Consider the following 27,909-nt stretch of genomic DNA (forward strand, 5'->3'; position numbering starts at 1 on the left):
TTTCTATCAATTTCCAGTGTCTCTGAGAAGTGGTAGTCCGGGTTTTCAAAGGCTTCATTGTAATGATAAGACATGGCAAGTCCTTGCTTTGAAGGATGAAATCTTCCTGATTTTTGTCTCTACAGCTTGATGGGAAGACTGATTACAGACCTAATTACAAAACAGATGCATGTACATACAAAATGAAAATAACTTCATTTTAGCATCTTAGAAGATTTTGCCACCCTGCTAACAAATAACATGAAACAATATAAATCGGAAAAGGTTCTAACTTAGTGCTATTTTACCATCAGGAAATTCGGGTGCACCAGAAGTTGCAGGTAAAACAGGAGCTAATGTTTCTCTATAGGAAGCTCCCTACAAACCTGGGGAACTGGAATCCCACATGAAGTTTATTTAGGGAGGGCTCTTCCAATGACTTAACGTCTCGATCCTGTCAACGGTTTTAGTTTTAGCTGTGTTTCTCACAGAGCTCTCCACGCTAGTCTTAAGCAAACCGGACTTGGTCAGAGTTTAATAAACAGAATTCCAGGTAAGTCAGTGAAAAGGGAACCTTATATTAGAAAAACAGAACCCAAGTCAAACGGGCAGTTCTTGTAATTAATCAAAAGTCATACTGACAGTTGAAAAGGAAGCCATTTTTAGCAGCTCTTCTTAAAGGCACCTTGCCAAGTTCAATCAACTGGCAAGCTATCCAATAATAAAGAAGGACAAAAAAACAAATTATAAAGAACATGTGGCAAAACCCATCAGAACCTGTTTCTATCTCAGCTCTGCTCCTAGAAAAGCAGAGCTGAATGGCATTAATGGTACAGTCCCAACCAGCATTTCTGTCTGCACCAGTTTTAATTTGCACCTTCTACTGCAGCAACAGAAGAATCACATGAAGAAAAGTACCTTCAAAATGGATAATTGTATAGCGTCTAGTTTCTGAAGGCTTGTCCGAATCTTCTCATTTTGCCAAAAGAAGCTCTTGAATTACTTTTGTGGCACTTACACACCCACAGATCTTGGAAGACAGTCGGAAATCCTGCAGCTGTAAAATACCGCCCAGCTTTTGCGCAGTCACCTGCAAGGAGATTTGCACAGAAACACAGGCAGTCAATTGAATTCAAAGTCCTACATTTTACTGAGAACATCACAGGATCCCAGAATCCCAGAATGTCAGGGGCTGAACAGCCCCACAACTTGCCTGGTCCTCATTCCGACTGGAGAGAGAAGGGATTTTTGATGGAAATGTGCGGGTTGTGTAGAATCAGCATGACCCAGAAGCGAACTCTACCAACCAGCCTGCTGAAGTGCAGCCAACCAGAATAAACAGTCTGACTCAAAAATACACCCCTCACTTCTTTCTCTCACTCATTTTAAAGACCTCTAGGCATATCCAGAAAGACTTGCTAAGACACCCAAGCTGAAGACAGACTGCCTATTGGTTCCACCATTATCCACTTCATTTCCTTGGAGTCTTGCTTTATTTAAGGATTTCTACAAAAATCCACAGGGATATTTACAGTCTAACGCTGAATCCAGCATTTGACACCACTCTGTTTTTTCTCCACTCCCCAAGTTATAAGGGTTTTAAATAAATTCCCCACGTACGCTGAGACAAATTCAAATCTTTGCATTTCATTCCTGAAAAGAACAGAAATTTTCCTGTTGCTACCTGAAAGCATTAGATCCCAAACCTTGCGGCATCTGGAGTGAGCAAGAACATGAACACAGGTAACCCATATATAATATGTTTTGACTGAGGCTGTTGTCACTCCAAGCAGACGGGTGACACGCCAAGGGGTGCGGGTGACACACCAACAAACCCACTTCCTCCATTCCAAGCCCAGAGATCGTGACAAACTCTTACCAAATCCAACACCTACATCACAGGTTTAGTTTGGGCTTTCACGGACTGGTAGTTTATTCCCAACCAGTGCTAGTTCGTTGGAAAGAACCCAAAGCAGGTAACACTCAAGCTAAACCACTTCTTCCTTCTTTTGACCTATGATGGGATGCAGTGAACCATAGCTCTAGAAAAAGCTGTGACATTTATACTTAGCTTTCCATTTTAAAAGTTATTTTCCAAACAAAAAGCTGGAAAACAGAGGTAATTTGTGAAAGACGCACAGAAAGTAGGAGCCTGACAAATCTCCCCTTTGCAGAGCAGTGCCCGTCTGTTGGACGTTTTGGATTTCAACAAGCCGCTAGACAAATCTCGTCTTCCTCCTCTGAAGAACAGAAGGGTTTAAGATCAGTGGGTTTAGTAATCATTGATATGCTACAGGATAGGTGGAGACACACACTATGATAATACAGAACAGGAAACTCCAAGCAGTGCAGCCTTGTGCTTCTGGATCGTTTCCCAGAAAAAATAACTGCCCTCACGTCACAGACCAACAGCATCGACAACGCGTTCATCCATACCCGCCCAGGTTATTCGCTGCTGTAGAGACTAATCCTCATTTAGAATACAAATCAAACAAACACGGACGCCTTGCTAAAACAGCACTGTGTCCTGGTGTCGAGTTCCAGGAAAGCCGCTCAGACATTCATGAAGTCCACTTACACTTAGGACATCTTAAAGAGGAGTGGAAACAGTAAATTCCAGAACTACATCACAGTTGACTTAATAGTATTGAATGACAGGAATAGAAGTTGGGGAAGAACAAATTCGGAAGGTTAAACAGGCTCTGCTTCCATAAAGATCTGTTAGTTTTGTAGGGTATGACTCGGACAGGCCTCACTGTTACCTGAGTTATTTTTATTCATGAATCGCTGTCCTGTTTAACACATTCCACACAGCTTCACAATTAAAAAATATCATATTGATTTCTGGAAGCCAAAAGTGAGTTTGAGAGACAGACCAGAGTTAAAACTAGATGATGTGCTACACCAGCAGTTCGGTTCCTGTACTCTCCCGTTACCTCAATCCAAGCAGTTCCAACACTGCTGCAACAAACCAGGAAAGCCTCTCAGAACACCTAAAGAGCCTGGGAATTGATGTTAAACAAACACTACACTCAAGAAAAAGTGATCTTTAATTGACTTATTAGCAATGAAACAAGTGTGAATCATACACGGAAATGCAAGTCACTGACCTTTTATGTGTATTGCCCAAGTACCCTGCCTGTGCTGGCCAACACCACCTCCAACCGGCCTTTAACTGATGTCAGCAGGGTCAGCTACAGGTGCCAACATCACCTTTGTTATTTCAGACATTCAATCAACTTCAGCAGCATAAATTGTGCCTCTGCTACAAAAGATCTTCCCGGTTAAAGACGAGCTGTGGTAGCACTAAGGACTCATCTGCAAAGGACAGAGAACTGGGTAGGAAAGGCAGAAAGCGACAACAGCATCCCCATTACAGATGCAATGCTGTTTTTTCTCCCAACAGCTTGTGGGATCTCCAGCTCAGGAAGGAAGGTATTTCCCAGTCCTGTTTAATGGCAGTGGATGAAAGTTCAGATACTTCATTAACTTGCTGACATTCATAGCACTCTCCACAGCCTACCACAAAAATCCCTGCTTCTCCACCGAAACACCCCATGGGATCACAATTCTTACGGACCGATGTAGATACCACAGTCATTTTGCACTATTTAATCCTCTCTGCAGAGACCCCTTTGGGAGCAAGTCTCTCTTCGTATGCTGCTTTGTTGCTTTTATTAACTCCAACCACAAGTTGCAGACTTAATCCATTGGGAAAACTAAGAATGCTCGGTCAAGATGAGGAATCAGAGACATCTAAATACCCAAATCAGAAATGGGGAATTGAAGAGTAAGATCAGTATACCTGGCAGAGAGAGGAAGCATAACAAAACTTGACCAGAACTCTGCTTTACTTCTTTAACACTTGAACGATACTACCTAGCTCACAGTCCATTGTGGAGAGAATAAGGCCCAGGCAAGAATCACTGCATATCAGTGCACATCAGTCTTGTGACTAAATGTCCAAACTGCAGACTATCACGTTCTTTGCATATAGCAGGACTAAATCTTGCTTTGCAAAACATTAAGTCTGTCTGTTAACCAACATTGCCAGCTACTCTTATAATATTTGAAGGAAATGACTGGTTACAAAAAAAAAGAAGCAAAGCAGTTTTTTAATACTTGTTTGTAATTAGTTTTCTGCTTTCAGTGGGAAGGTGGCTGACCACACAGATCTATTAGAGACATGGGACACTGTTTACCAGGACTCTCCTAACATTTTGCCTTAAAAGAAACCTTTGTTTCTTCTGTACTCGCAACAGATACCTATGCAGTTTAAATGCAACCTTCCAATTATACTTTAATGAGCAGTATCAGTTACAAGCATCTCATTTGCAAGTTCAATAGGAAAAGCTCATGAAAACGACACATATGGTCATTTCAGATAGTAAACAGGATTTTAAAGATACACAAAGTTGCTGTTGAACTAAAAAAAAAAAAAAAAGAAAAGGCATTGTTCTGTTTGTAATTTCGAGCTTAACTTCCTGTTATTTTCCCATCATTACTATTTGAACAAGCAGCATTTAAGATGACCCTGAGGGGAAACAAAAGCTATTCACAATATTCTGGCAAATCAGTTAAGAAGCTGGAAAATGGTTTGGGAGAACTAGTCGGAAGAGAACCAGTTTTGCCACAGGTTTCTCCTAACTCTTATACACAGTTCTCAAATCATTGCACAAATAATTTCACATAAACTAAATACTTTTTTTTTCAGACAAAATGCAGCTACATTAAAATGCAGTGTGACATGTTAGTACACTAAGGTTCTATTCTACAATGAGCACACAGAAGCAATGGACTACACAAGTCACAAATAGAGGCTTTTTCACAAAAATGTGAGTGGGGACACTGCTGTAGAGTCCTGAGCTCTTCTCTCTGTGACAGTGACAGAGCCCAGGGAATGGCAGAAGATGTGCCAGGGAGGGTCAGTGGGACATGAGGAAAAGGTTCTTCCCCCAGAGGTGCTGGACACTGAACAGGCTCCCCAGGGAGCTGTCACGGCCCCAACCTGACAGTGTTCAACAAGAGACTGGACAACGTGCTCAGACACACGGGGTGACCTGTGGGGTGTCCTGTGCAGGGACAGGGGTTGGACTCCATGAGCCTTGGGGGTCCCTTCCAGCTCAGGACGTTCTGTGATTCTATGACCTCACCACTTTCTCAGTTTCATGGCAAGAATAAAAGTCCTCCTGACAAGCTTACTCTGGGAAAAACAGGCAAAAAAAAGCCCATAAAAACCAAAACCAAAACTGAAATGAATTGCTTTGTGTGGAGTACTGACTGCTCTGGTGAGCCTGGAGCAGGTGCCTTTGGACAGCACTGCTGAGCACAGGCAGCCTGGGCATGGATGGACACAGCACCCACATGTGAACCATCACCCCTTGGGCACCAGCCACTGGTTCTGCTGCTCAGAGCAGCACCAGGCTGGCAGGGCCAGGGCCGGCAGAGACCACGGGGACACAGAATCCCAGAGTGTCAGGGGTTGAAGGGACCTGGAAAGCTCATCCAGTGCAATCCCCCCATGGAGCAGGAACACCCAGATGAGGTTACACAGGAAGGTGTCCAGGCGGGCTGGAATGTCTGCACAGAAGGAGACTCCACAACCCCCTGGGCAGCCTGGGCCAGGCTCTGCCACCCTCACCATGAATAACTTTCTTCTCATATTTAAGTGGAACCTCCTGCGTTCCAGTTTGCACCCATTGCCCCTTGTCCTGTCACTGGTTGTCACCAGAAGAGCCTGGCTCCATCCTCCTGACACTCCCCCTTTCCATCTTGATCCCCATGAATGAGTCACCCCTCAGTCTCCTCTTGTCCAGCTCCAGAGCCCCAGCTCCCTCAGCCTTTCCTCACACGGGAGATGCTCCACTCCCTTCAGCATCTTGGTGGCTGCGCTGGGCTCTCTCCAGCAGTTCCCTGTCCTGCTGGAACTGAGGGGCCACAGCTGGACACAATATTCCAGGTGTGGTCTCCCCAGGGCAGAGTAGAGGGAACACCGGGTGAGAGGACACAGAAGCTGGCACGGCTTCCATGCAGTACCACAGACTGCAGGTTTCTTTAACTCACAGAGCATTATTACTAGGGGACTGAGACTCAGCAATGAAATCTTAGATGTAAAGATTTTGCTTTTCGATGTATATTTAATCTTCTGCATAGAAATGATTCAACCTCTGAAGGCTAGGGCATGAAGAAAAAAAAATGTAATGCTGAGACTGAAGAAAGAGATAGTAGTATTTAAATAGTAAGCTTGTGTGTTTTGAGGGAGTGACAGAATGATTGAACATGAATACTTAAACCTGAGACTTTTCTCACCTGTTTAATACAAAAGAACATCTGGCTTCCCATTACCTATTATAACATACAAAACTCATGCCCGGCTACTCGGAGATGCAGTGCCACACTCATCCACTGCTAGCAGACTCCAACACAGCCTATGCCGAAGCTAAAGCAGATGTCACACTGCAAGCTGGAGATCTCAGCAAGGCTGGTGTGCCAGCTCACAGCCTGAACCATGGCACCCTGGCTGGACCCACGGGGAAGGACGTGGCCGTCAGTGCCCATGGGACCAGCCCTTCCAGCTGGAGACAGTGGAGGCTTCTACATGACTAACACGGTGATAAAGCCAAGAGACACTCTGCAGCAAGGCTGACAGCGAGGTCAGGCCATTGACCTCTCAGACAGCAGGAGCCAAGTCCTTCCCCAAGCAATTGTGCAGTCCAGCCCCAACAGCTCTATCACTCTAACGAGCACTAATAAACCGCAGTCGCCTGTCAGGCAGTTAAGGCGAGTCCTCCAGGCCAGGTGCCCGCAGAAAACACCCTCCAGCAAGCTACAGCCCCGGCGACCCCGGCCCCACCGACCGCCGCTGCCATGGCAGAGCCGCACCGCGGCCCCGAACCCCCGGCCTCCCGGCCCCTCACCTGCCTGCGGGGCAGCTCGGCCGCGCCGGCAGCCTCGGCAGCGCGGGAACCGGCAGCACGGGAACCGGCACCTCAGAAACAGGTACCTCGGGAACCGGCACCTCGGGAACCGGCACCTCAGGAGCCGGCACCGCGGAAACCGGCACCAACCAGCACCCGCCGCGCCGGCGGCTCCTCCCCGTGCGCCGGTGCCGGTCCCGCCTCCCGCGCTGGTGCCGTGGCTGCCGCCGCGGGCATCCCCGAAGGGCTGTGCACTGAGCTGCGCCCCCCGGCGAGGGGGGCTGAACTCTGGGCTCCTTCAGCTCACAGAGAAAGTAAATCAACAACAAAAGTCCTTTTCGTGTTACCTGCCATAGAACACGTTGCTTTATTTCTATTTGATCTCCAAGGTGTCCAGTCTCCTTCCCTCCACGAATTAAAATCTGCTTGCTCTTGGCCTGGATCGCAATAACACCACAGTAAAAGGACAGGGAGAAACAGTTTTCAGACACATGATGTGTTACTTTTATCTCTGGATGAATCAGCCGTAGGGCAAAGAACACCTTTGACCTCACATATTTTTATGTGTATTACGGGAAGGCCCATCTAGAAGTGAAAAAAAAAAATAGCTCATGCTAATATAGGCAGGTCCGGGATGTGGAATTTAATACCTGTGCTCTGTACTCTGTACTCCTGTACTCTGTAGGGACCAGAAAAACACATCTTCACACTTTCAGAAACTATTCCTAAGTAACTTCTATGGTCAGCAAGATTAAAAAACTAATAAACAAACAACACACTTGTCAGCCTTGGGATTAAAGGCACCCTCAGTAGCCAGTGGGGAACTGGTAACAAACCAGTTTGCTCCCTGTTCAGAAGCTGTGCTGCTGTAGTGACTGACAATCACTTTTACCAAACGGCTAGTGCTTTTCAAGCTCCTAAACTGGGTGAAGAAATGTCTGTCCCGTACCAGACACACTCAACGTGGATTTAAGTGAAGTTTTCTACTGCTTTAATATTGCACTTTGCCCAAAGGAACATTCCTGGCGTGACTGCAGAGGACTTGTCTGCAGATCTCTGATCCAGGAGCGGCCTGCATGCTGTACAGGCCACAGGGCAAACCCGCGGGGCAGTCGAACAAAGGATCCCCCAAAAATTAAAACAAGCACTCAGAACTTCCCTGAATGTTTGCTGATTTTTGAGCTGTAGCATTATGGAGAGGAACAACATGAAACAAAAGGTGCCCTGGAAATACACGGTGTTCCTATAACAAATGTGATAGACCGGTCTCCAGCGTCACTGGAAAGAGTATGTGGCACTGGCACGTGCTTAGCACGGACTGAAAACTGCTGCTTTCGTGAATAAGGTACATTGGACAAAAAATGGATGAGAGGAACCTACCACACTCCCTGCACGCGACTGTTGGGCTCTGGCAGAATCATCTGTTCCCTCCTCCTCAGCGTCCTTGTCTTCCCGTTATCCCACCTGGGATTGCTGTGATCCATAAAATCCATTGAAACATTTCCAAGCGCCTAAAAAAAGTTTTATAAACTGAAAGAAAAAAAGAGAGAGAATAGAGAATGTTCTCACAAAATGCCCGGGCAAGTCAATCTTGTTTCAGTTCCTCCAATCTTTATTTAAATTTGTTCTCACAGGGTCATTAACTTAATACTTTTCTAGCACACAGAGTTTCAGAAAGGGGCTAATTAATCAGCAAATACGTTACTCACCTATTTTCATTGTGTTCTCAGTGGTAAGAAAAGGAACATAAATAGGAAGGAAAGCTGGCAGCCCAGGGAAGTCTGACACCACAAGTAGCCCTGTTTGAGGCAGAGCTGGCCCTGCTCTGTGGCCACGGCCAAACACAGGCGGTTCACGCATTGTTGGCTTCAAGGAACCAAGAACAGTGGGTCCCCAAGCTCTGGTGCTGCATATGAATCGCACATGTAGCTTGAATGCTGAACAACACTACATGATTTTTCAGGAGTGCTGCCGAGGGGTTTCAATTTCCACCTCACGAATTTTCAGGAAGGATCAAGTAGAAGTTGTTCAAATGAAAGCCATGGAACGTGGCTCTCATCAAGGAACCTTTGGTTCCCCCTGGGGTAGCGGGCTCAGCGAGGGACCCGGCTCTGGTGCCCAGCAAACAGCCACAGCGCATCAGCCTTTGCTATATTAAAAAAAACCCACCTGGGAAAAATCAGCCTGGAGATCTGTGAAAAGGAGAAGTGGAAAAAGCAACCGGCCGTCTTGTACAAGCCCCCAGTGTGACCTGTTGAAGGATGAGGGAAAGTTATAGCTTATTCTCATGGAAAAATTGCTAAAAACCGTATTAGTTATATACTAGATGAATCTACCAGCATGAAGACAAGAACACCTATGAAGTGCCTGGGTTTATTTTGTTTGTTTTTTGTTAAAGTAGTTCAGTGCAATAAGAAAGTTTTAATTCCACGTTTCTGTATTTAACAACAGTTCCCCTTAGGATATATCTTTCTCCTCTTCCAGTTATACATCAATTCACTAATCATAAACATGTACATCTAAATTACTTGGACAACTTACATTTTAACCAGTAATGTTTTATGGTTTTATTATGAAAACTGGTTATCCGCATAGATTCATACTGCTAATAAAGCAATAAAAGCCTCACATACCTGAGCTGTGACACGCAATTGAGGTAAGTTACAAAATGTGCTCACAAATGTCTGATTCAGCATCCTGAAAGCTAATGATCACTTATTTTTAAAAGTACTGCAGAAAGTGAATGAGAAACGTTCTGAAAAATCTGGTTATCAATGCAAGTACCAGTAGAATACAGTAAGAAATAACAGAAATGTCCCTTTTTTCCCTCACACATGTTACTGGGGCGTTCATTTTCTTTTTTGTCGCACACTAAAGGCAAGAATTATTCCAAGAAAAAATTATCTCAGGGATGTTTACTACAACTTAACACAAAAATACAAAAAATACCATCCATGTCTAATGCAGAAAGAGATCCGAGCATATGCTGCCGTTGTTTTCTCCAGTTCACCGCGCTCAGCTCACACCAAGGGTGACGCTGCATCCATCGCTCAGAACAAGCCATGGAGGTTGGGCCTGCGGTCCAACAGGACTGGAACAAGTATCAGAGTTTGCAAGAAGCTGTTACAGGACCGGCATGGACATTTAACAGTAAGACATCAGGACAAAGCCCATTTCTAAGCCAAGCACCTATGAGAGAAGCCAGGCAGTCAGAACAGCACATGGGCCTGGCCGAGTTCTGACTGAGGGGTGTCATGTAGCAGCGTTCACATCCCTCTGTGCTTCTTCAAGGCATTTTTGGAAAAAGCCCTGGGAAAAGAGGACCAAAATTACTCTGATGCCCCCAGATCTCAAACCCTGATTTTAAACCTATGAGTGTGTGCCCCTCGGTTCCAGCAGGACAGGGAACTGCTGGAGAGAGTCCAGCGCAGCCACCAAGATGCTGAAGGGAGTGGAGCATCTCCCGTGTGAGGAAAGGCTGAGGGAGCTGGGGCTCTGGAGCTGGACAAGAGGAGACTGAGGGGGGACTCATTCCTGGGGATCAAGATGGAAAGGGGGAGTGTCAGGAGGATGGAGCCAGGCTCTTCTGGTGACAACCAGTGACAGGACAAGGGGCAATGGGTTCAAACTGGAACACAGGAGGTTCCACTTAAAGATGAGAAGAAACTTGTTCCCGGTGAGGGTGGCAGAGCCTGGCCCAGGCTGCCCAGGGAGGTTGTGGAGTCTCCTTCTGTGCAGACATTCCAACCCGCCTGGACACCTTCCTGTGTAACCTCATCTGGGTGTTCCTGCTCCATGGGAGGATTGCACTGGATGAGCTTTCCAAGGCCCTTCCCATCCCTGACACTCTGGGATCCTGTGAGGAGGGAGCGGGGCCGGCACTAGTCAGGGTGCTGGGTGCGGGAGGAGCGGCTCTGCGCCTCAGCCCGCCCCTCACGGCGGGTCGGCACACGCCGCGCCTCGACCTGAGCCGGGGCAGCTGCGGCGCGGCCGGACTCGCCCTGGGCCCGCACTCGTCCCCGGGTCGCAGTCCCTGCCCCCCCCGGACCTGCCCGGGGGCTGTCCCTGTCCCGGTCCCGGCCCCGCTCACGCACGGCCCGGCGGCTGCGGGCGCCCCCTGTGGGCGAGGCGCCCGGGAAGGGCGGCCCCGGCGCAGCCTCGCCCTCGCCCACAGCGGCACCGGCGCTCCGGCAGCCGCTGCCCCACAGCTCCGTATCGCCCGGAAACGGTAGCGCCGCCGCGGAGCTGGGGCTTCCCCTCCGCAGCCATGAGCGGGCTGGGGGCCGCCGCGGAGCCGGCGGGCTGGCGGCGGGACAGCGGTACGGGCGCGGGGAAGGCGGGAACCGGGCGGCGCGGGGAGGGAGCACCGGGCGGCGGCGGCCCGGGCAGGTGGCGAGTGCGGTGGGACGGGAGGGAGCGGCGCTCCCGCTTCGGCTCCTTCAACACCTGAGGGCGGCCCTGACGGGGCGGCCGCGGCCGGGGGCCATGTTGCGGCGAGCCCGCTCCGCAGCCCCCGTGTTGGTCCTCCCGCAGAGTTCTGGCTGCCCGCGGACGTTCCCGCCGCCGCACCTGCGGGCTTCCTGCAGCAGCTGCCCAGCTACCAGTCCGCGCTGAGGCGCCGCGCCGGGGGCAGCCAGCAGCGGCGGGCGGGCGCGCAGGGCTCCGCGGGGCAGAGCGCGGCCGAGCCCCGGGGGCCGGAGCAACAGGGACGCGAACCGGAGGCTCGACCGGCGAGGGAACAGCCCCTGAGCATCGCGGAGAAGAGGAGACTCAGGTTAATCTTTACACCTCTTGTTTATTTATTTATTTTAATTACCTTTTCCTAAGCACAACACAGGTGCTGTGGTGGAAGGCTGTGGCAGAATTGGGTTCATCTGTGTATGTGTCACTCTGTGGCAAGTGGTTTTGACCAGAGGTTGCCCAAGCTGTGCGGGTCTCTGTGGCTCCTCCAGCTGCAGGAGCAGCCCGGTGCTGGGCCGGCCTGGGCAAGTTCTAAAATTGGAGTGACCAGCAGCTCCAAGTGCGTTCCTCACTGGCTTCCTCTTTGTTTTATTTTGTTTTTCCCTTTTTTCTCCCCTCAGAGTTTTGTGCCATTAAGGGTCACTGTGGCTTATCTGTCATCAGCAGCCCCCTTCTACTATGCGAGTGCTGCTGTTCTTGATTCTCAGCAGTTCTACCAAAATACATTGAGTTCTCTCTGGCATGGCTCAGTACAGGTGGAAAGAGGCTTTCCAGGACCATTTCTTCTTTTTTGTTGTTGTTGTTTTTTGTTTTAATATCCCTTTTCAATTTGCTCTTTGCTGTGAGGAGCTCCTGCCCCTCCAGTGGTGACCAGCCCCAGCAGCTTTGCCCCCGCCCTGTATTTCTCTGCTCGTCTCTTGTCTCACTGCTCGGATGAGCAATAGGATGCAGGGTGTGTTTTTATGTTGTCAGGAAACAGTTGCACCTTTAATTCAGATACTTTGCAGTCGTGGTTATGAACCAGGAGAGAGGGGAAAGTACAATTAAGCTTTGGTCCTCTACAGAGAACAAGAGTTACTTGTGACAAACAGGTTACAGCCTGACCCTGGAGTTCAGCTTAACCCAACCGCCTGTACACAAGGAACAGAAGATCTAGGTCATGGTAAAGGAAAGCACTCAATGCCTTGACTTTTTATGTGTAGTTGGGTATCTAAAGCCTGGTTCTTCAAGAAGAAACCACGTTCCTGTGGCCGTGGTGTGTGTTAGCGATGGAGCTGGGACATCCCAAGCTTGTTTACGTGTTTAAACGCTGAGAGATTCTGGTGGGGCTTCTTGGCGCTTCTGCGGATCAGTAATCTGTGCGTATTGTGCTGCCAACACAAAATGCTTGATAGAAATGTCCTGAAAGCTGCACACTCAACTTCTGTAACACAGATGAATGTGCAGCCCACGCCTCTATTTGCAATGCAGGCTGAACACGGGCCAGATAGTTCCCAGAGCCGCTGTTTAAAACACTGGATACCACAGCCCGGAGTTTCTGCAAAGTGAAACCTTTTGAGAGCAGCTGTATTTGCACTTAAAGATGATGTCACCTGCTGCCTGGTTGATTATTACATATAGGATTTAATTCGGCTTCCTGCCAAAATCCTAATTTTCCTTCCAGCTGAGAAGGGGATGGAAACTCTGTCACCACAGCACACATGGCAGCGGGTCGGGGATGCGCTGCAGCAACAGCTTTTAAAAGCAAAACCTTTGTCCTCGGTGGCATCAGGGGCTGGAACAGCATATGCTGCATACAAATCAATCCCCAGGCTGTGGTTCTGGGAAATTTCATCTCGTTTTAAGGTTTCTTAAAAGAAACAAATGAGATGCAGGCTCTGACCCATGCTTAATTCTCCTTGATGCTGTTGATGACCATGTAGCAATTTTAAAAATGCGAATGTTTGCATATAGTATGAAAATCTGGGAGAAGCGATTAAAAATTACAGGCAGTGTGTGGCACATCCTTGGTGTTGGTTTGCAGCTTGTTACTAGAACGGTGCAACCCCACACATGTGGGCAAAGAAATACTTTCTCATATTCCTTAAGTTGGTACTTTCCAGCAATTTTTTCAAAATGCTATAAAAAATGAATAACTAAAAATGAATAATGTCAAAAATTGTTGTCTATTATGTACTGGACTGTGATATAAAAGTTAAAATTGTAAAATCCAAATTAAATATTTTAGCCTCTTTATAGCTCTTTCTCTATTTGACATTTCATTCTGATTCTGAGATCTGTTTATTTTCTACCAAAAAAAGAGAATAATTTTCTATTTTGGACAGCTGCATGTGAAACGTTAAAAGAGAAAAGCTAAATATTTTTGAGACATTTTTGAAGAGCCGCTTGGTGAAGATGCTCCAGTCAGAAGTTTTGAGGAAACAGCCGTCTCTTCCTTTTCCAGCCGTTTGCAAATACAAAATCACTAATGGCAACTTCCATGAGATCCCACTGGGAAATTCAGCTACATATTTTTTCTCTGCTGTCCTATTGCCGATTGGATTTTCCAGTGTTTCCTGTGGGAGGACTTGCTGTATTTGGATTAACTCGATGTCTCAGGAGGAGCAGACGTGAACTCGCCTTTTAGCCCTCTCCAGGCCCTGTTACCTGTAGCGAAAAGCATTTCTTGTGCTCAGTAACTGTATTTCTTGATTCTTAGGGACTGTCAGCAAGCTGATGTAAAATATTTATCTGGATGGAAACAGTGGAAAAGAACAAGCAGTAAATCATTGAGAAAAGTCCTCAATGAAGCCAAGGAGTTGTCCTCTCACCTAGAGCTCTGGCGACATGATATTCACAGCATTGAAGGTATTTACTGCCTTAAGGCGACGTCTCTTCTTTCAAGTTGCTCCTGTTATTGGTAGTTTTACATGTGTACGTGTAGTTTCAGATGTAACTGTATGTATTTAAGAAGTTACCTGCTTCCTATATTATTGCTGATGTAAAATCCATGATGGGGTAGAAGGAAAAATATTAGAGAAAATTATTAAAAAGGTCACATTTCCATTTTGGTTACATAGCTAAAAGCCTGCGGTAGTTAAAACTGGCTTTAGGGAGGTTTCATCAGCTAACTCAATTTAACCGAAGTTATAATCTGCTCATTTTGTATTTTCAATAATTTTATAATCTTAATCCTTAGCACATGTTTCTTTCATTCTCAGGGAAGTTTGGCACTGGCATCCAGTCTTACTTCTCCTTCCTGCGTTTTCTGGTCCTGCTGAATTTTATCATTTTTATCCTGATGTTCAGTTTTGTCACCCTTCCCAGCATCATTTCTAAATACGGAATATTCAACAGTAGCGTTGCTAAAGTTCCTCCAAAGAACACAGGTAAACACCTTCTCTATGTACTGCTGTTGTTTGTATGATTCCCCCTTTCCATCAGCTTCTCCTCCACCTCGCAGGGCAAATAAATGCTGTTTTTTATCAGAACTTGCCTTGTTTGAATTAACCTGATCTTGCAGTTTAATGGGCATTACCGTTGAGTGACTTTTCCTGCCTTTCTTTTGACAGAGCCTCACTGCACAGTTTATAAACCTAGTAGTAATGAGGGACTTGTTTACTTCTATACTTACCTCAAAGATTTGCTCAGCGGCACTGTAAGTAATTAGATTTTTTTAATAAGTGTCTCACATAACATGTAAAATGTGAAAACATTTTACTTGGGGAACGAAGCTTGGTTAATTTTGAAAAGTGATACAGCATATGCATCACTGGGGTAAAATTAGGCTTTATCCTTTTTCTGTGAGACGGGGAGTCTTAAAACTGCCTTTTCCTGAGTGTCCCAAGCCTGGTTGGCTGTGGCTGCAGCCTGAGCTGTCCCAGCTGTGAAACGGTCTGTACTGCGAAGCCCATTGTGCTCTCTGTGTGGGACCTCGGTGTCCTTGTCACAAAGCTCTTTGATTGCAGAGGGAGGGATTGTAGGCTCACAGTGTCTGCGTTGCGGTTCGCTAGAGGCAGTGGCAGTATTTAGAAGCTACAGGCTGTGCAGCTTGTTGGGGACCCCAATAGTAATTTTTGATTTAGAATCATAGCATCGTTTGGGTTGGAAAAGACCCTTAAGATCGAGTCCAACCGTTAACCCAGCACTGCCCAGTCCACCACTAAACCATGTCCCCAAGCTCCTCATTGTCTTTTAAATCCCTCCAGGGGTAGTGACTCAGTTTACAAAATGATTGTCAAATACCGAGTTGGATTTAACTGGGCAGGTGCTGCTGTTGTTACAAATACTATTTAAACTTCATGTTTTCACAGGGGTTCCTTGAAGTGACAAGTTTGTTTTATGGCTATTACACAATAGATGCTGCGTGGCTCAGTGTCCTGAACTACAACCTGCCACTGGCGTACTTGCTAGCTACATTTGCCTACCTTGCATTAAGTCTCATCTGGATAATAAAAAGGTAAAAGCATTGGTGCAGTTCTTTACTGCTACCTGTTGTGCAGTTTATGTTGCATCCTTGCTTGTAGGGAACATGCTGCATTCTAGAGCTGGTTTATGTGAAAACAGAGAATCTCTTTCTTGAGCACGCACTGCTGCAGCAGCCTTTGTCTGCCTCTGGGAAACTGAGCCAGCAAAATAAAGAAAAGTAAATACACTTGAAGTATTATTTTTTTCACGTGTATGCATGCATATGAATAAAAGATCCTCAACTCTCCCATAGTTGTTGGAGGATTTATTTTGGGCTGCAGCACCTCTCTGAGCGCTTCCCAGAGCCCTGCTGGCAGAACACACGTGGCTGTTTGCTCCTGGGGTTGGGGTTTCCTTTAGCCTTTGAGCCAAGTTGCTCGAGGTTTGGGCTTTTGTTTCATTTTCTATGTATAAAATATGTCTTTTCACAAATGAAGTTAAGTTGTGTTTTCCTCCAGATCTGTGAACGGATTTAAGCACAACTTGGTGCATGGTGAAGATCAATTTCAGAGTTACTGTAACAAAGTCTTTGCAGGCTGGGACTTCTGCATTACAGATCCAAATGCAGCACAGCTAAAACATCGTAGCTTGCTCTATGAGCTCCAAGTGAGTAACTTTCATTTTACAGTTTTATGTAGCTTAGACGGCTAAAAAAGAGAGGTGTATAATTCTGCAGATAATGGAATAAAGATAAGAAGGGTTGAAGTAATTTGTGCTGGGGGCAGGGCAGCCCACATCCTCTTGCATGCTTTCGAGGTAGCTGAATCGCGGTATGACGTGAGATTGACGCTGATGTCAATGGCCCTTTCCCTGTCCATTGCAGCCTGCGAGCTGTTGTCTCAGTGCCTTTTATTCACACTCCAGTCCTGCTTCCTTTGGTAGTTTCTGCATAATCCAGCAGGAAAAGCTGTTGCAGCTGTGGGCAAAGCCTGTGTGCTGCTGAGAATGAGTCTGAGTGTCCGGGGTTATGAGTCTGCAGCATGGTAGGCAGTGGTTCGACGAGGAATAAAATTCAAATGGTGCTTTTCGTACAATTCGAGAGCATTGTTGCAGTAAGAAGATACTGATTTTCACTAGGTGTCTTTGACACAAGTGCACATACAAAACACTGATGCACATAATTGATTTCCCAAAGCATAAAGCTCTCTGAAAAGAGAGTCTGACAGGCTTTTCTGGTGAAACCAGTACCTTGTTTTTCTCTCTGCACACGGGAAGCAGAGATTTATGTAGTAAAACAGTTACCTTTGAAAAGATACTTGCACTTGAAACCACAAAGCAGTAATTACAGATTTCATAAGTTACAGTGAGTTACTTTCTGCTCTGGTAAAGTTCAGAGTCATCTTTTTTCATCATGTAACCAGAGCCTCCTTCACTTACTGCACTTTCGCCTGTAGAACTCACAACTCAGAAAAACTTTAATGTTACTGCTTGATGGAAGTAAGTTCCTCAGAAAACACCTGGGTAACCTGTGGGCTTGCCCAGGTTAAATCGCCTTCGCAGGCAATACTGCGTGTTCACATCAGCTAAGATGAAACATCTCAAGTTGACGTGACAGGCTGCTCGAGGCTCTAGTTCTTTCTCTCTGCACCATCCCACACTTTTCCTTCGCAGCACCAGAAGAAGGAAGTTGGAGCCGCAGCGGTGAGGACTGGTTGTTACCTGCGGAAGTGGGGAGATGAGTGCGCCGATTTACCCGTTTCAGAGTTTAGTGCTGAGCTATCTGAGATCAGTCGCTCAAGATAAACAGACCAGTTGTCTTTGTGTCCTCAAGGAGATATGTTACCGATAAAGTAGAGGGTTACGAGACGCTTGTCTTTGGCCACAGGGCCCTGCAGAAGTTGTGGTGGCAAGTGCTGTGTGCTGCACCTGAAAACTCCATGTCCTTTTTCTTTTATTTGTAGACAGACTTGGAGGAAGAAAGACTGAAGCAAAAAATAGCAGACAGGACAATGAAAGAAAAACTACGCATCTACTCTCTGAGAATATGTATAAATATAATTGTCATTGCAGTTTTATCAGGATGTTTTTACTCCATTTATAGAGCAACTGTCTTCTCTCAAGAAAACTCCAACGTGAGTATCAGACATGACACGAGGACAGATACAATCGGGGCTGGTGATTACAGCAAGAGGAACTATTGTGAAAGAGTCAAGTATCTTAATATAGCCCCTTTTGTGTAAGGGATTTGAAAACGCTTTGTACAGACTTAGAACTTTTTTAGTAGGAGAGAGTGAGAAAGGTTGAGAACCATATGCAAAAAACCCCGGAGATGTCTCCCTTTGTCACAGAGGCTCCAGTGTCATCTGCCTTGCAGCTAATGCAGCTGGCAAGAACAGCAATTGTCACTTCCCGTGTCACCTCGCTGTGATCTGCTGCTGCAAGCGCTTGTGTCGGGGCAATGAACTGGCTCAGGGAGCTGATCTGGTTAAAACAAACTGCATTGTGATCAGTTTTGTGATCTGGTTCAGTGCTCAACTCCAAAAATGGACAGCAAGGAGAGGGGAGAGTAAAAATTATGATCTGTATTGTGGCTTGAGTGACAGCTGCGTGGGGCAACAGGAAGACTTTGAACACGGAGCGCTTTGCAGAAGAAAAGGTTCTTGCATCAGCATTGGAAAGAATCAGGTTGGGTGGGGTTGTTCACCCCTGGCAGGACAGACAGATGGGAAGAGCAGGTCAGGAGCAGAACAAGGGCAGCCAACAACTTCAGTAGTTTCACAGAATCCCAGAGTGTCAGGGGTTGAAGGGCCCTGGAAAGCTCATCCAGTGCAATCCCCCCATGGAGCAGGAACACCCAGATGAGGTTACACAGGAAGGTGTCCAGGCGGGTTGGAATGTCTGCACAGAAGGAGACTCCACAACCTCCCTGGGCAGCCTGGGCCAGGCTCTGCCACCCTCACTGAGAACAACTTTCTTCTCATATTTAAGTGGAACCTCCTGTGTTCCAGTTTGCACCCATTGCCCCTTTTCCTGTCACTGGTTGTCACTGAGAAGATCCTGGCTCCGTCCTCCTGACACTCCCCCTTTTCCATATTGATCCCCAGGAATGAGTCCCCCCTCAGTCTCCTCTTGTCCAGCTCCAGAGCCCCAGCTCCCTCAGCCTTTCCTCACACGGGAGATGCTCCACTCCCTTCAGCATCTTGGTGGCTGCGCTGGACTCTCTCCAGCAGTTCCCTGTCCTGCTGGAACTGAGGGGCCACAACTGGACACAATATTCCAGGTGTGGTCTCCCCAGGGCAGAGCAGAGGGGCAGGAGAACCTCTCTGACCTACTGACCACCCCCTTCTAACCCACCCCAGGTACCATTGGCCTTCCTGGCCACAAGGGCCCAGTGCTGGCTCATGGTCACCCTGCTGTTCCCAGGACCCCCAGGTCCCTTTCCCCTACTCTGCTCTCCAACAGCTCGTTCCCCAATTTATACTGCAACCTGGGGTTGTTCCTGCCCCCATGTAAGACTCTCACAACAGTAACCGACTCCTCTGCAGGACCCCAGGGTTGAATTAGCCTGATGTGAATGAGGACTGCACCTTCTGTCTCCCTTCTGTGCGGTGGTGATGTGATGGGCACTGGCTGTGTGTGGGGAGAGTTGTAACTGTGGTGGCCCCAACTCTTAACTTTGTAAACTGCCAGGATTGCGGGGAGAGAAGCAGGAAACGGGGAGCACAGAAGTGTTGGTGCCAGTGGTGTTTTGGGGCAGAGAAGGAGGAGAGCACAACACTGAACCACTTGGAAAAAGCTTCACTTACTGTGGGATTTATGTATAAGGGCTGATATCCTGACCTTGCCTAAATGAGTAGATGGTAGGAAAGCCAGGGGAGCTGCTTGGCACTGGTGTGAATAACTTGAAAAGTGTCTGTGCTTTGGCGTCGATGTAAAATCTGGTCTCTGTAGTGCTGGGTCAGACAACATGGTCAGATACAAGCCTTGGCGACATGAGCCTCTTCAAGAGAAGCTTTGGGGAAGCATTAAAATACTCGTACCTGAGGGTGTGGGAGTTCCTGGTGACGGGAGCAGGGGGGAGCAAGGGTTATAGCAGCCAACTGCAGAGATAGACAGGGAGCTCTGGACAAGGGAGGCTGGAAGGAGCACAAGGCAGGAAGGTTCTTCTCTGGGCTTTATCTTCCTCTCATCTCTTCTCATACAGGATGTCAGCAACACGAACTTCCAGGCTAATCTCTTAGTGCAGTATTTGCCTTCCATAGTGATCACATTGGCCAACTTCATTGCCCCTCAGATCTTCTCGTTTCTGATCACATTTGAAGATTATTCACCAGCCTTTGAAATCAGGCTGACGCTGATGAGGTAAAGACATTTTTATTGTGACCTTGGGTATTTCAACAGCTCTTTTCTTGGTAGGTTTGAGACATGGTAAGCATTCAGGTATGAAGAGGCAGAGGTTGCACTCTGCAGGGGTGGCCTGGGCACTGGAAGCCGAGCAGGCCTTGTTTGACTTATGCATAGTTGGAAACTAATTTTAAATCTGGAAACAGTCTCCTATTTTGATGACAGCACAGTGCAGTCATTTCAGTGTCCAAGTTCAGTCCCGGGTAGCTGTGTGGTCTGGACATCTTCAACAACCTGGATAAATATTCGGTAGGGGAGTTGTTGCTGCAGAGCTGTGGATTCGCAGCGCGTGGCATGCAGCAGTGACTGAACCAGGGCTCTGCTCAAGGCAGAAGCTGCAAGTTTGGCGGGGAAACATACTTCAGTGTGAGAACATGGAGAGCTGGTATTTGGCAGCTGGAGGCAGTAAGATCTGGACTTTGTCAAGCCCCCGTGCCCTGTGTTTTGGGTTTGGCAAAGTGCCTCTGAAGGCTGACGCCGCATGCGGGGAAATGCTGCGCACAGAGCTGTCACCTGCCCCCAAACGGCGCCCGTCGTGAGGTCAAAATCTGCAGCTGAAATGACTGACCCAGGAAGAACACGGAGAAGAGAAAGGAGGGGCTGGAACCTAAAGCAGGGAAGGGGAAAAGCAATTTAACTGACTGCTATGGAAAGATGTGTTTATTAAAGAGCTGCTCTCTGCGAGCCTTTTGTGTTTCGAGCCTTCCTCAGACTCCTGTGCGTTGAGCCAGGTGTGGAATGGCTCCTGGGCAGGTTTGCCTTTCTTCCAGGTGTGTCTTTGTGCGGTTGGCCAATATCGGCGTTCTCCTGTTCTCGCTGTGGAGCCATATCTCCGACTGTGCCACCGACGAGTGCAAGGCCTGTGGATACAATTACGAACTTTATCCCGTAAGCAGATTTATCTTGGCCTTTAATCATCTGAACTTGTGAGCAGAGATTTGTTTTCCACGAGCCTTGTTTGTTGGGAGATGTTCAGATGTTGATTTTCACTGCTCAGCGCAAAGCGGTGCAGTTCTTACGTACAACTTGTGCTTATTTGAAACTCTGGTCAGCCTTTCTGACCGTCACAAGGATTATTTGAGGTAACCGTGTTTTGGAGACAGTTGTGTTACTGCTTTTTTTTGCTCCAATATGACAAATGGTCTTTCCTCCAAAAAACCCAGAGCAAAACAACAAAAAAACAACCAACAAGACCAAACACAACAAAGCAAACAACCAACTTGGCATGGAAGCTCTTAAACACTTCAGAAATGGGAGTTAATGCAGTTTGAACTTTACGGTGTTCATTGATTGAGCGGTTTGTTGCATTATGATTGGCGGATGGATTTTTCACTTGATATTTAGATGCCTAATCTTGTGTTTCCTGACTTGTTTTTATAGTGCTGGGAATCTGAAGTTGGACAAGAAATGTATAAACTGACAATATTTGATTTTATTATAATTCTGGCTGTGACCTTGTTTTTGGACTTTCCTAGGAAGTAAGTATCTCTGCCTTTTGAGCATAATTTTGCAAATGACTTACAAAACCCATTTCTTTCACCTGTTATTAATTCCTCATATTTCTAACCACATTACCGGTTTTAAAATAAACTGCAACCGTATTTCTGGTGGTTTAGGTGCTAGTTTGCTATTCAGCTGGCTGTGTAGTTTTTGATGTTTGAGTCTTGTTTTTCATCAGACTTGTGTTCTGTTGTCTTCCACTTAAATGCTAAATTTCCATGCGCTCCAAATATTTCAAACGTCTTCGAATTCAGCCAAGCTCTGTGACTTCACTTCGGAACTAACGCTGTTCTTTGCTTGTAGGTTGTTAGTTACTCATTGCTCTTGCAAGCCAGTTCAGTGGTGTGGATTGCGGGTATTTGGAATTTCTGACAACGTCCTGGAAATCATTTACGGGCAGACTATCTGCTGGATCGGAACCTTCTTTTCACCGCTCCTCCCCGCAATAGCGACTATAAAGTATTTCATCATCTTTTACATTAAAAAGGTAATTTTTATGTAATAAAGCTAGTTTGTAACACTTGTCTGCAACAATCTATTTGCTAGCAGCACAGCTTAGAACTTGGACAAAATTTTGCCAAGCTGCTAAAAATTTGAAAGCAAACTGGAAAACCCAAGCTGGATTGGATGTTCAAGATGCGATTTCTGCGTATTGGCAGCTTTACTCTATGAGCACGCAGCTCCTGTGTAGCAAATTCTTATAGATACTTTAGTTCTGACAAGAGGATGAGGATGTGGCAGGACACGGCCGTGCCATGGGTCGTACACCATTGATTCTGTGCGAGTGGACGAGACCCTTGGATCAAATTCTTACTCAAAATAGGAGATGTTAGAACAGGAGGCGTTCTTGTCTTAGCCCTTTTTAGTCCATGTACATCAACAGAACGATGGTTATGTGGGAGCTGGTAGTGTGCCTGAGAATGGAAAATGAGTTGGTGGGAAAGTCTGCGTGGATGTTTGTATAGAGTTGCACTAGGAACACTCTTGCTCGCTTTCCCGCTTCAGATCAGTTTGATGCACACGTGCAAACCTGCAGCTCGGCCTCTCAGAGCGTCAAGCTCCAATTTTTTCTTCTTGGTGGTGCTGTTGATTGGGCTCGTCTTGGCTTTTATTCCTTTGGGAATCAGCATAGCACAGTAAGTGACGCTTTAACTTCTATGAAGTTGACATTGGTTCTGAAGTTGTCAGTTCCTTAAAACACACTCACAACTTCGGAATGGCAAATTGGAATCAAATAGTGTACAATAAATTAAAACTGAGTTCGTATCAATAAAAATGACAGTTTTAAAGACAAAGGAGACTTTTACCCCATTGGCAAAACGGCGCTGGGCTTGTGTTGGATTATTTTCTCTTTACATTTTGGTTTAGCATCTCCTTTCTGTTCTTTGACAGTATCTCCTCCTCCAAGGCCTGTGGGCCGTTCAGGAGTTTTAACACATCCTGGGCAGTCATTCCAGACACAGTGAGTGGGTTTCCGACAGCTCTGCAGCAGGTCCTTCACGGAATAGCCTCAGAAGCCTTTGCTGTGCCTTTTTTTATGGTCATTTGGTGAGTACTGTGGAGACCTGATTCTGTCGTGCAGCTGCGTGGTCCTTTTCCTTCCTCACTGAGCTGATACCAAACAACTGTTAGACCAGATTTTCCATCTGCAGTCAAAAGCATCCAAGCCCCTATGAAGGCTCAGGTTTTAGGTCTTTGCCCACGTGTTCGCGCTTATTAGCTTTATTTCATTTCTTCTTGCATATTCCAGATCGCACACTTGTCTTTCTCAAACGTGTTAACTGTGAATCATTCTGTAACTTACTAATGTGAGCCCTGTGATCAACAATCCTATCCTCAAACCTTGATGAAAAAAAAACAAACAACACAACTGTCGAGGGTTTTGATTGTAGGGTGACAATAAAACCCTGGCAGATGTATTGTTAACCTTCTCTCCTCCCCCCCTGCCCCTTTTGCCCCTCCCTCTCCCCCTTCCCACTCAGCACAGGGCATCGGGAGGGAAAGAAGGACAGAGAGAAGAGAGTTGGGAAAATTAACAATGTTTTACTAATGCTACTGATAAAATAGAGAAAATAATATAGAATATACAAAACCAATCTTGGAAGTCTCGGCAACTGCAGAGCCGGCACCCGAAGTCCTGGACTGGACTCTGCAGCCAACCGGAGCTGGATTCAGTCTGTCACTGGCCTCAGTTCGCAGGGACGACTTGCAAGGTCCTCTCCTAATGTTGCCATAAGGAAAAGGGGTGAGATCCTCGTGATCTCCCACTTTTATATGAGGTATCAGGTGAATGGGATGTTATACACAGTTGGTCAGTTTCTTGGTCACCTGTTTCTCGTCGCCCCTCTCCCGAGATGTCCATCCATGCTTATCAGTAACTTCACATTCCATTGCTGTGTTCACCAAAACATGGATCTGGTTCTCCAGGAAAATGCAGCTCATATGAAGCTTTAGCTGACAGGCAAATTCACTAAAAGAGAAACTTGTTTTTAACAAAACCAGGACAACAACAAACAAAATGTCCAAAACAGTCATTCTATAAGATAAAATTCAATATAGAGTCATGGAATTTTTAAGGTTGGAGGTCACCCGTAGGGATCATCTAATCCAAACCCCCTGTTCCAAACAGGGTCAAGTAGAGCAGGTGCTTGGGACCTGTGTCCCATTAGGTTTGGAGCGTCTCTGAGGGTGGAGACTCCATAACCTCCCTTGGCAGCCTGTTCTGGTGTTTGATCACTCTTGTGTCTAAATGCATTTTTTTGCATTTCAGCTTAATCCAACCCTTTTCAGATCTTGGAGCCATGTTACCTCCTACTTTCTACAACTTCTACACTTGAGAAACCATGCAGTTTATTTCAGACTTCACCCAGACCTTTTGTCCCTAACATATGTTGATGTGTTCTCCTTAAAGGAACCTGTCATTGGGTGCATAGGAAATACAGAGTCTTCTTTTTTGGTTTGGGTTTTTTATTCTTTTTTTTTCCTTTATCATAAACCTGTGTAAGAGTGGGAGGATGGCTTGTACTGCTGCCCTACTATGTATTATTTGGAAAAGAAAACACATTACAGAATCACAGAATGGACTGGGTTGGAAAAGCCCTCAGAGCTCATCCAGTCCAACCCTTGGTCCAACTCCAGTCCATTCACTAGATCATGGCACTAAGTGCCATGTCCAGTCTCAGTTTAAAAACCTCCAGGGCCGGTGAGTCCAGCACCTCCCTGGGCAGCCATTCCAATGCCTGACCACTCTCTCTGCACAGAATTGCTTTCTCATCTCCAGCCTCAATTTCCCCTGGCAGAGTTGAAGCCCATGCCCCCTTGTCCTATTGCTGATGCCTGGGAGAAGAGACCAATCCCCACCTGGCTAGAACTGCCCTTCAGGTAGTTCTAGAGAGTGCTGAGCTCAGCTCTAAGCCTCCTCTTCTCCAGACTAAACAAGCCCAGCTCCCTCAGCCTCTCCCCATAGGTCTTGTGTTCAGGTCCCTTCCCCAGTCTTGTTGCTCTTCTCTGGACCCGCTCCAGCACTTCAATCTCTTTCCTGAGCTGAGGGGCCCAGAACTGAACACAATACTCCAGGTGTGGCCTCACCAGTGCAGAGCACAGGGGAAGGATCACTGCCCTTGGCCTGCTGACCACGCTGGTTTGGATACATTATTTACATAGGCATTTGTGCCATTCTAGTTCTTGCTACTGCTCTTCATCTTTTAATGCACAGGGGATAATCTGGTTAACAGATTACATCTGGAATACGTGCTATAAGAAATGGCAGGACAAATATCCCAGCAGATGTTTTTGAGCAGAGCTGTGCCCAACCTACCCCAGCTCTGGATTGATTGTATTTTATTTTTCCTCCGGCAGGTTATCTCAAGCAAATGCACAAATAACAATTTCTCCACCCATAACAGCCTTTTTCTGACTAATTCTTTTTGCACGATGCTAACACATAATGTTGGTTTGTTGTTTGTAGCCTCGTTATGTTCTACTTTATTGCCTTGGCTAGAGCACACAAACGAGTGGTCGAGCAGCTGAGGGAGCAACTGGTTATGGTAAGATTTGACCCACTATCTTTTCTGAAGTTTTCTTTGTTTTGTCAGTAATCTGGCCTGCAGAGGAACAACAGTTTTCATAGTCTTCTGTATAGTTGGTGTTTGGTCAGGCAGTGAAGAACGTTTTACAAATCACACGGGAAAAATGACAGAAGCGCTGAAGTATTTCTCAGGCTAGTTGGTTTTCCTGGGTATCAGCTGCATCTGCAGCAAGGTCTGGTTCCATCAGGTGACATGAGTGTATGAAAATACACCTCTGAGAAGCGGTGTCCCCGTTCTTTATCCATCTTGCTTAAATCCACCCATCTGCCTGGGTTTTCTGCCGAACAAGAACCTGAACCTTGTGCTCCCTGTCCCTTCCACCAGCTTGCACAACCCCATCTCTGTTTCCTTCCCTGCTCTCCCAGACAGGCACCCGACTCCCCGCCCTTCCCTCCAGGCCTGTGTTTCTGCTCTGGCGTGTCTGGTTTGATTTCCAGTGCCCGTCCAAACCTGCCGCCCTGTTCAACCGCGCTCGCAGGCTGCGCTCTGGCAAACCGCTGCTGTCACGAGCAGGACTTCTCGCTTTCTTAGGAAATACCCCACTTTTCGGTACAACATTTAACCACCCCTCCTTAGCAAAACACCGTGGTGGGGAGAGATTGTTGAAGAGTGAGGAATTTTGGAGCAAAAGGCCTTGCTGCTTTTCCCTAACCAAATTGGTTAGGAATTCTGACAATCCTTGCATGCTTTATATTTGTGTTTGTTCGCTGTTGTTAGGCTTCTTGGAAGTGTGGTCCTCAGTTTTTAGGTGTGCGATATGTTTTTACTGGGCTCAACGCAGCACTGCTAATACGTGACCTAACATGAGATAAATGAGGTCGAGACTATTGTAAATGTAAAGTTGTTCGGGCAGTTGGAGTGCACTGGGAGCCACTAGAGTACAGTGTGCCGAGTGCACGTACTTATTTCTAATAAAGGAACGAGCTGTTTGCAGGTAACTTTTACCACTTCTGCTCATCTAGCATGTACTTTTTATTCTGTGTTTCCAGGAGAGTCGTGACAAGCTGTTTCTAATCAGAAAGATAACAGAAGCGCAGAGGCACCCTTAGAAACCACAAAAAGGCAGAAGAACTTCATTTCTGAAACTCCCAGAACCACTAGATAAGGGTAGAACCATCTGCAGCACCTAAAACCCGAGCAGCCGAGGGGCACCCCGGCCCTGCTGTCTGTGATGGGTGCATCCCCATGATGCCAGTGGGCCTAAAGTCTCCAAGACTGGAAATGTAGCTAATTTGTAGTGTGTTAGACGTGTGCAAAAAATTGTACGGTAGGACAACTCATTGCTGCTACAGTTTCAGGGTTCTTGGGGTTTGTTATGTCCCTGTTTTTTCAGGGGTTTTGGGTAAAGTGTGATCAGAACTGAAATGCTGTTGAAGAGCTTTGTACTGTATTTATAAACTATGCTTTAAGAATGGGAGGGGGGAAAGGTGTGGCTTTACGTTTTCAACTCGCTTCTGAAACCAAAGTCAAAGAGAGATGTACGTATTATGAAATAGTGGGTAAGAGAAAAAAATGCGCGTTTGAAATCAGTTTTGTAAATATTTTGTAGAGAAGCTACTTTGATACTCGTGTTGCTCTGAAACCACAGATGCAGCTGAACACTGGGTAACTTCGCAGAGTGGTTCAGGGGAAACAATGGATGAAAGAGCTTGAACAAACGCCGGCCGCAGGAAGACGCCGCCCGCGGCCGGGTCAGCGCGGGTCTGTCGGGGGAAGCCGTTGCTGCTCCCCCTTTTGATTTTCAGACGTCTTAAGGCATTATTAGCTGTGGTTTATTCTCATGCAAACGTTCTGAATGCTGTTCTCTTTGTTCTAAAATGTGAGTTTTGAAATATAGCGTTCAGAAACTTGTTTGTCAGCAGCCTTTGAGTTCGTGTTTCGTGTCGCTTGGACGGAGCGATGGAGCTGTGACTGGGAGGGAGCAGCGGCTCTGAGTAGTCTGCTGACTGTTCCCTTCATTCAGACGTTATGCTTAAGGATTTTCTGTACAGAATTGTGTTTTATTACTTGAAATTTGCAACAGTGCTCTGTTAGTTAATGTGATGCACTGTAATTCTTATGTAACGTTTTGGAATGTTTTCTGCCTTAATTTTACAGAAATGAACATTCAATAAATGAATTAAAAAGAATAATCTGATTTTAAATAATAAGCTGATTTTTAAAAGCAGTTTGCT

The 27,909-nt window shown here is 46.5% G+C and overlaps 2 protein-coding genes across 3 annotated transcripts in view; one reads left to right on the forward strand and one right to left on the reverse strand.

Annotated features, from left to right (window-relative positions):
- TMC5 (transmembrane channel like 5) overlaps positions 1 to 8,408 on the reverse strand; it is a 31,753-nt gene extending 23,345 nt beyond the window's left edge. Inside the window, exons 1-4 of one of the 2 annotated variants that reach the window (XM_005508489.3) lie at positions 8,277 to 8,408; positions 7,244 to 7,333; positions 898 to 1,069; positions 1 to 150 (exon numbers count right to left, since the gene is read on the reverse strand). In XM_005508489.3, coding sequence (XP_005508546.2) covers positions 1 to 74 — 74 coding nt within the window. In that variant the 5' untranslated portion in view covers positions 75 to 150; positions 898 to 1,069; positions 7,244 to 7,333; positions 8,277 to 8,408. Of the gene's footprint in view, positions 151 to 897; positions 1,070 to 6,896; positions 7,092 to 7,243; positions 7,334 to 8,276 lie in introns of those variants that run through there. The other variant, XM_065030671.1, reaches the window with a different exon arrangement.
- A 2,455-nt stretch (positions 8,409 to 10,863) lies between these two features.
- On the forward strand, positions 10,864 to 27,867 carry TMC7 (transmembrane channel like 7). The gene is made up of 16 exons (XM_065030682.1): positions 10,864 to 11,215; positions 11,430 to 11,670; positions 14,056 to 14,204; positions 14,558 to 14,725; positions 14,909 to 14,994; positions 15,650 to 15,795; positions 16,262 to 16,409; positions 17,705 to 17,875; positions 19,948 to 20,105; positions 20,918 to 21,035; positions 21,528 to 21,625; positions 21,951 to 22,134; positions 22,653 to 22,783; positions 23,040 to 23,195; positions 25,615 to 25,693; positions 26,725 to 27,867. Exons 1-16 carry the CDS (start codon positions 11,164 to 11,166, stop codon positions 26,782 to 26,784), a joined length of 2,145 nt encoding a protein of 714 aa, XP_064886754.1. The 5' UTR covers positions 10,864 to 11,163; the 3' UTR covers positions 26,785 to 27,867.
- The last annotated feature ends 42 nt before the right edge of the window (positions 27,868 to 27,909 follow it).

This window comes from Columba livia, chromosome 15, assembly GCF_036013475.1.
Source record: "Columba livia isolate bColLiv1 breed racing homer chromosome 15, bColLiv1.pat.W.v2, whole genome shotgun sequence".
NCBI lineage: Eukaryota > Metazoa > Chordata > Aves > Columbiformes > Columbidae > Columba > Columba livia.